Here is a 9,117-nt window from a genome sequence, read left to right as displayed (position 1 = left end):
CACACACACACACATTCTCAGACACAGCGACGGTTGCTAAACCAACAGCCTGGGGCAGTGTTGGTACTGCGAGCGTTAGCACTAAGCCACTGTGCAGCGTGGGAAACGCCCTATTACTGCGCTGCTAACAAACAGATGTGTGACCACAGCATCCTATGACGCTGATGCCCCACCTGCTCAATGCTGCTCTACATACCAGCCTGACATGGGAGCTGTGCTCAGGGTTTCCGGGTACTGGCCTGTACCACTTCTAAGCTCATGTCTATAGTTGAGGTATTTATGTTTTTTTCAACTTCAACTTCAAAAAGCACCAAAATGTCAGTTAGGTTGAAGTAATCACATTCAGGAACTTTCTCCTAAATAGAATAATCAGAAATGAGGTTTTTTGAAAGCTTTCAAAACTTTTTATACAATTCTCTGTCTTTATTATGGTTGTTTAACATATTTTTAACAATCAAACATACTAATAGGCTTGTTTTTAACAAATTTAGGGTTCCCTTCCTTGTTCTTTTAACTCTTTTTGTTTTAACTTGTTTTATTGGCTCTTGTGTTCAGATCTTCACTGTGCTCTAATCTTGTCAGATTTTTAGATAGATATAAACCTAATTAATAATTAATTTTAAATAACAGTTTGATTTAGTTTTCTCTGCAGAAATGAATAAAATGCTGAGATAAAGGACTGCTGTATGTATTTGATGTTTTATTTTAAGGTTGTCTTCCACCTAATTCAGAAATCCTAGCAGCTGTGGCGACGCCTAGAGCCATTGTTTGCTCTTAAATAAATTACAGTGCGTGGTGGTCCATTTTGATTCAATTTACGGTTGTGTTTTCATGTCAACAAAAATGTCACTTCTTTTAAACATCAAAGTTGTTTCCCACACTGATATGTGCAAAGGAGGGTGTTTTTTTTTAACAAGATAAGAACTGATGGACACATCAAGACCTCATGTGGCTAACATACACCTCAGGCCTTGGTCCCCATTTCTTTAAACACAGATAAACAGAACCATCGCTCAGGACCGTCTGCCTCCAAACCTACAGCTCACCTCACATCTCAGCGACACGTTTGACTTGTTCATAACCTTTCCAGCTTCTATTGCGGTAAAGTCTGACTCATCCCTGACTCCTGCTCCTCCTTCAACCCTGCTCTGTCCAGCTATTATTCAGTGATCTGACTATGTATTAGAAACTAATTTGTGGTGGAAAAACACAAATATGTCCTTCCTTCATTGTCTCAACTTTGCTCATACACTCTGCCATTTACAGTTTTATTCCTTCTTCTGTTACTCCCCCATCACCTTCCACCACACTGGTCAGGAAACACCCTGAAATGCAATCAGCTGGTCACATGATACCAGTGCCAGGCAGTGACAGTGAGAAACACACGGAATGAAATATGCATACAACACACACACACACACACACACACACACACGTGCACACATGCCAACAGAATAAAAGACAATTTCCTACCTCTTTAAATTAGGACTGGTTTAATAATAGGGGTTAGAAAGATTGAAGCACTTAATGGAGTCTTTTGCATTAAAAAGCACAATGACTATTTACTCAAACCTCATTGGTTTTGTCTAATACGCTCTTGTTCTACAAAGCATACACCTTAAAGCTGCAGTAGGTAAATTATATTTTGACATATGTGCTGAAACTTTCACTATATCCTGACAAAAAAAATGGTGTGCAAGAATCTACGGGGCCTGAATGAAAACAACCAATCAGAGCTGAGAAAGATACCGAGGTTTTTATAAAACTTACCTGCTGCAGCTTTAGAGAAATAGTAAAAAGTTTTGGGAAATACACAACAACAACAAATTGGATTCTTTTAGTTAATTAGCAAGCTTTAGCAGGTACTATATGTTTGAAGCATTGAGTGAGCCGGGCTAGCTGTTTCCCCCTGCAACAAGTTACAGAAGGAGGAGGATTACAGAACAGGTATTGCGCATGAATTTGGTGAATTTGATTAAGAAACTCACTTTATGTGGATGAAGCTCAGTCTAATAGCAAATCTTCACTATCTGGCTGCACGCTTGGCAGTGACTCAGTTTCCATTCAGTTAAAAGAGGCAGTGGATCAGGTAAAAGCTAAGGCATTACGTGGATCAGCCCTACTCTTAAGGCTGAGATGAATGGAACCCTCCCACTGCACAAACACACACCTTTTACTCATGAACACCTCGGGCAGAGCTGTGCCGCTCTATAAACCAGCAGTGCAAAACCATTTTAAGACGTCAACCAGGACTTTAACACGAGGTCCGAAAATATAGATCTGTGAGTGTAACTGTGTGTTTTATTAAATAAACAATGTTAGTGTGGGGTAGATAGAGAATAAGAAGGAGAGAAAGGAAATCCCTGAAGGTGAAACTGAAGTAAATCAGAGGGAAGTTTACGTAGCCGGTCAACAAGAGATCAGTCTCTGTGAGCGGTTCACTTCCAAACAGTGTGGGCAGGTGTCAGACTGAGTTTACTGAAGCTAATCAGATTACAATGTCCACTAATCTGAGACAGCAGCAGACTCTGACCTCACACACACACACACACACTAAGGGTGAATACGTTGTGTATATAACAATAGTTTATGATGAATTAGGACGGGCAGAGCAGCGTGTATGTGCTGTCAGTTTAGTTTAACTTTACCAAACTCAAATCACCATGGTGACTAGACAGAAACTGCCATATATCTCCACATTTATACTAACTGAGACAGAGAACTTGTACAGGAATTCCTTCTATGATATTAAGTTCTGCTCTTTTCTATTCATTATCAAGATGTGCCAATCAGATAGACAAAAACAAAATATATATATTATATATATTAAAAATATATATAATCTGATACGATCCATTAACCTAAACTTTTACACAAATGGTTAACTAAATTGGTGCTATGTATTTTTTTAAAAAGACTGCATCGGACTGGTGTCGGTATTGGCAGACACTGAAGGTTGCAGCATAGGTATCAGACAGAAAAAGTAGTATTGAGCCATCCCTAAACTTTATGCCTCTGTGTAATGGAATATTTACATCTTTCCTGTCTAAAAACTTTGCATAAAAATAATGTTACAAAGTTCCTGAATTGGGGTGTCCTAGTAGCTAACCTGGTAAAGCTGGCGTTCCTTGATTGTTTCTGTAACTTGACCCACTGATAAAATTCCCCAACTTTCCCACACCTTTCGCCAAATGATTTAATTTATTTAAGAGATCCAATGACTATCTATAAATACCATTCTGTGTCTCACTTTCTTCCTTAATCAGATCTTTCACCAATCTCCGCTCCAGCTGTAGTGGTGCTACAGTAAAGAAAGCCTGTCAGGTGAGTTTGTTGATGTAATCACAGCCACACACCCAGTCCTTGTTTAAATCCAGATAATCTGAGGTGTCTCCGTTATAAACAGTCATTAAAAACACTGTGATGAAGAAGATCAGTGTTAAAGATTTAAGAGTGCCATCAGATTACACAAGCTTACTTTTGAACCTACACTTAATAAAGGACTAGAATTACAAATGAGTAGAATTACTCTTCATGCTCCAGCTGCACACCTAAACAGGCATTAGACAGGCAGGGTTTGCATTCAACTTATGTGGCTTAACTTTACTCAGAGAATGATCAGTTCCTCCTTCCACTGAGGAGAGAACAGGGGGAGGATCAGTTCGAGCTCATGCTTGTTATTTAGTCAAGATTGACGGGCTCTAACTTTATCCACTGGAATTAGGGGAGCACAGACTAAAGAAGATTTTTGAAAAATAAACTTACTAGCAATTCATCATTGGGAAAATGGTCAGTAACTTTGGGCAGCTATAGCTATAAGCTATAAAGTAACGTGTGATCATTGTACAGATTTGGGACGAGACAGTGGGCTGAATTTCAGGCGCCTATTTAAAAAAATGAATGATTCAACTGAATGAAAATCCACAAAAGTCAATTTGCTTTACTATCAAAGTGGCCAAAGCTCAGGTTGTTACTTTTTAAACGGATAAACTTTCCTGAAAATATGTCTACAAAAGGTCACAGAATAACGTCTGCAGTCATTAATATGACATACATTGGTCTGTGAAGCTGACTGTAAATGGATCAACTGCGTTCCTCATTTTACTGCTCAATTTGATTGTTTTGTCAAATGTAGTGGTAAATTAAGGCCTCCTACATTAGCCATGAGGTACATTTACACATTTGATATAAGCAAATGTTACATTTTGTCTGGATTAAATATGTTAATAGTGTTCAGGGAAATACTGTTTATTTGTTGCATTCATGTTTGGAGGCTACATAAGAGGCTATATATTTGAATATTTGGGCAGAAGTCTACATACAATGTCTCTACATTTGATTCCAATTCCTAACATAGGAAGACTATCACCAACAGAACCTTTTACACTGCTGAATTACAGAGCGTGCAAGTACTTAGAGCTTGTTTACCATCATTATGTCCACACACCCATCAGACCACACACTGGCTTTAACAGGCCTTACATCAGGGTAACTTTGTCTCTCTAGAGAAACTAATTAACTAGCTTTTTCCATAAAGCTGACAGAAAACTGCCTGTCTCTATACAGAGGGCATGGTTTATTTAACGGGACAGTGGTCCATTAGGGATAGAGAGATTATTGGCCTTGACTTATCTGATTGCTGATAAAATAAGTACATCTTACAGTGTGCTACTTTGGCTCTGATGCAGACGTTTGTCACCACTCTTTAGTCTCGCTTAATGTCCCGCCCACAGCACTCTCTTTTTAAACGTCATGAGTAATAGTAGAGTCTCTTTTGCAGCATATCCTTAAATTACTCAGATTTCTTTTTTACTCAATAAAAGTAGCATTACTGCAGTGTAAAAATAAGTACAAAAGTATTAACGTCAAAATATACTTAAAGTACCAGTTGTAAAAAAGCAGAATGGCCCAAAGGTTTGTATGTTTTGTCTGGACCCTCTACTACTGATCTCTGCCAGTGAAAAGCCGGCTTCCAGAAGCCACACACTGTATCTCTCCCCCTCTTACACTCTATATAATTTAAACCTCTCTCTGTCTCTCTCCCTCCCTCTCTTTCACCCCAACCTTTCCTTTCTCCAACCCCCCTCAGCTTCATCGCTTTCTAGCCCACTTCTGAACAATTCCAGTCAGTGTTGAGGTCCTGTTTGCCCACCAGTCAGCTGATGTGAGACCTGTGACCTCCCGACCTCCGCACAAACAGACGCTCAGTCAGTTCAACCACTGTGCATGTGTGCGATGATGAAAAAAAAATACTTGATTGTATTGACTCCATTGTGTAAATCATAAAATTATTATATTCTTTAAAAAAAAAAAGAAACTTTGAAATTGTATTTAGCACTGTAATACTTTTTGGTTCTTCCATTTAAATTTACAATTAGACAATTGTGTGGAGTGCTCTAGATGCTTTGAGCTTTGATCTGTAGGTTTGGTGTTGCAGTTTGAGTTAAACTGTCTTTTGACTTGTCTTGTCCCTGATTTTCAAAGCTGAACCTTACAGCTTGGCTAGGGTCAATGTCAGGTGTGAGGCCAAAGGGTAAGAGGTCATATGTGAGCTCCAGACAGAGGCAGCACACAGACAGGTTACTGATCTCTACAAACATCCCTCAGACTGTGTGAACTCCACTTCAGTTTAAACTCTGTGACTTTTCACTCTTTTTCCTCATAGTCTCTCTTTAAACAACAATTTACTTTGAGTAAAAATCTGACTAAACTGACTCTGCTGTCAGCTTCCAGCTACTAATCTGTAACTCTGTTTGCTTTGTCATTACATTTAATCTGCAAGTCTCGGTCTGTGCCTCACACTGACTCATTAACATTCAACACACATGCTTGTTGATTTCCCTTTTAGATGGTTTCCCCTCGAATTTTCTTTGCCACCAAAGCGCAGTTTCCCTCTGATCTAATGCTGATCTATAGAAATGTAGCGCTGCTTTCTGTTTGCCTCTGTGTCTCTCTCGGAGGAGTACAGCAGCCGTCAGCTCCCCTGGAGACAGGACGAGAGCCAGCCATAGGAGGGGAGCACGGCTTGGCAGCAGACACACACAGGTTGCAGGGGGCATATAAGCCTGCAGTTACCTGAGAGAAGTTTTATTTGTCATTGGAAAGGAAGAAGAAAAGTTATTATGCCACTTTCAATATTTAGGACTGCAAACCATAGTAGTCCAATTTCCATGACATGAACCCAATGAACCCCAAAGTCTTGGCTGAGAGTTGCACAGTCTTCCTCTAGGGGGCAGAGTCTGATTCCCCGAGCTCACATCCTGTCTGTATTAGTCACAATATGCCTTCTTCAGTAAACCTTCAATGCTCTAAAAGTGAATGGGACACGAGTTGCTGCTTGTTCAGACTGTTTGTGTGACTCAGACATCTTGTAAATAATGAGTACATTTTCAAATGAAAGGAGCCGTGTTCTACTTAAGAGCTATTGTGTCACTTCACAACATCCTGTGGCCTTAATGAGGCTTCGGCCCCGCTCCAGGAAGCTGAACACCGGCTACTCCGATTCCACAGATTCACTGCTCGCATGGGACAAAGACAACAGGGCAGGTTGAGATCAACTTGGCCAGAATGGATTACAATGCCGTACAATGCTCTACAATGCGGTGACTGGGGTTCAAACAGAATCTCCACAGTTGAAGCTCATTTGTCTTTGATTTCAGGAGTTTTTCATTAAATTAGAGAAAAGAACATTTTTTTTGAGGGGTTCCAAAAACTAATTTCACAAATTATGGAACCTTTTTTTAGACATTAGAGTGAACATCCAGCTGCCTATGTAAACTGTCTAACTTTTTTATACCTCTTTACCTACTGTGGGGTGTACATACTAGATGGACATAAGCCCTTGTAATTATTACCAATTTTAATGTCACTTCGGTACTGTCATCGGTACGTCTTTTTTGTTAAAAATAAAAAAAATTATTTAAAAAGGAAAAAAAATAGTTTCATAGAAAGACACAGAACTGCTCAAGTCAAATAAACCACTTCCAGTTTCAGGGTGGGTCTGCACGATATTGTAAAGACATCATATTGCAATTGTTTTGACAGATATTGTGATTGTGATATGTATCTCGATTAGTGTGGGAATGATCATTTCTACATCGAAAATTTAACTTGCAGTCTCTACCAAACAAACATGTTTTCTTACCTTTTGAGAACAAGATTTGTAGGCCAGGCCATCTCTCACACACTGTACCTTTATCAAACAGTTTCAGCTTCTGTTAATTTGCATATTGCACTTGCATGGTGCCCCGGTCTGCAACATTCTGAAACCAGTTCACACCAGTGCAACTGGACGAGACAGTGCATCGNNNAACTCCCAGCTTTTAAGGCTTTTTATGTAGCTGGATATAATTTGTAGCGTCTTAAAATAATAGATAATATATAAAATGAGGATAGTGACTTACTTGTACATATTAAGGCTTGTGTCAGACACATTCAAACAGCTTTCAAGGGTGTTTCTTTGATTTCTTGAACACGTTACCATTAAAAGTGATTTTAATTCAAATTGTAATACAGAGTTCTCTTTTTAAGAAATCTTTATCCAAGACCTTTCAAGGACATTTCCCGGGAGATTTGTGATTAAGTGATTAAGTTTCATTACAGGCAGGTGGTCAGCGTTTACGGGACACGTCGCATTAGCTCACTTTCCACTGTTCTCAGTGTTTTTTTTTTCTCTGGTGATTTAACAACAGTTTGCCACAGTTTTTTCTCTAACCTAGGTTTACGTAGGGGATCTGAGTGAGGGGCTAAAATACAGTTAATGTTTCAGGGACAACATAGATTATTTCCAGGAAATGTTGGTCATTTACTGACTGGAAAAGTAGTCTTTAACTTTCCAGGTTCTCCAGGATGCATGGGAACCCTGTAGTAGGTTTTCATTGTAAAGATTATATTACTGTTTAGAAGCGAGTTTTATGCTCGACACATGCCCTATTTTAGTGGGTATTTATTCACTTTCTCTAACAATGTGTATTCGAAAAAGTATTGTGCATTCAACAAAATACAGTGTGATTTTATGATAAAATACTGATAAATAACTGATAAATAGTATTGCCAGTGTACAGAAATTAAACTAAAGAGAATAAATCATATTTAGGTGCTATGCTGGTAGGACTGAGTCATATTGAATTGAATTCAAATAATGAACTGTGTATTGTTGTTATGCATTATATAAAACTAAACTTTTATGATAAATAATTTAGTTTTTTGTTTGTGGTTCATTAATTAAAGATAATTAATGTATCTACTTGTAGTGCTGATGTGTAAATCCTGTAGGTCTCATACTTTAGAACTGTTGGAAGGCGTGTTACTCGTGGTGAGGGGGCCGTTAAAGAGGCTCATGTCCTTTGGGTGGGGCGACTCAACATGTACATGTCAGGGCTCGTGCGAAGTACCTTGGCCAATCTTGATGAAGCCGATGATGATGATGAGTCCGAGCGCCAGGAGCTTGGCCGCGGCGAAGAAGTCCTGCACCCTGGTGGCCGCCTTCACACTGTAGCAGTTCACAAACGTCAACAAGACTGTAGAGGGAGAGGGAGAGAGGGGAGAGTGTAAGTGGCGGCACCCTTATAAGCGCTTTAGTGTGCCTCCCCTGTTTGCTGTCATCAACCACATGAAAAAGGCCCCCTTGCGGCTCTCAAAGCACGCTGGGAGCTGCAGAAGAATTCAGAGATGGTAAACCAATTCTTAAGGGAATCAAATCCTTTTCAGTCTCTTTTACCCACACATGTACAGAGCTGGTAACCACCCCCTCCTGAACACACACACACACATTCATTGGGTTGTCGAAGCGGGCCCTAATTCTGTTCTGGACCCCATTAAAAGTGATTAACTAAAGCAGCAGGTCCCTTCAGAGCTCCTAAATCAGGTCGGGGGCCACAGCAAAGAGACGAGACTGAGCACAATGAGGCTCTGTGTTAAAGAGATCAAGACAAAAAGAGAGAGAGAGAGCCTGAGTACAGTAGAGGGCTGGACACACACACACCAGAGGCTGGCATCCAAATTCACACAAGCATACACACACACAACTGGCTAATAATTGGGCATATGTGTGTGTGCATGCGTGCAAGTGAACACACTGAAACATACTGATCTCAATTCCCACAGAAACAGGTCAAA

At 39.8% G+C, this 9,117-nt stretch overlaps 1 protein-coding gene across 1 annotated transcript in view; it reads right to left on the bottom strand.

Annotated features, from left to right (window-relative positions):
• Positions 1-9,117, bottom strand: part of LOC118330312 (large neutral amino acids transporter small subunit 1-like) — a 16,230-nt gene that overhangs the window by 5,771 nt on the left and 1,342 nt on the right. The window contains exon 2 of the mRNA XM_035664801.1: positions 8,394-8,564. Within this exon, the coding sequence (XP_035520694.1) occupies positions 8,394-8,564 (171 nt within the window). The remainder of the gene's footprint in view (positions 1-8,393; positions 8,565-9,117) is intronic.

The sequence above is a fragment of the Morone saxatilis genome, unplaced genomic scaffold (assembly GCF_004916995.1).
Source record: "Morone saxatilis isolate NCDOM2014 unplaced genomic scaffold, NCSU_SB_2.0 Contig2, whole genome shotgun sequence".
In the NCBI taxonomy this organism is placed as follows: Eukaryota; Metazoa; Chordata; class Actinopteri; family Moronidae; genus Morone; species Morone saxatilis.
This window is presented reverse-complemented; position numbering and strand designations above follow the sequence as displayed.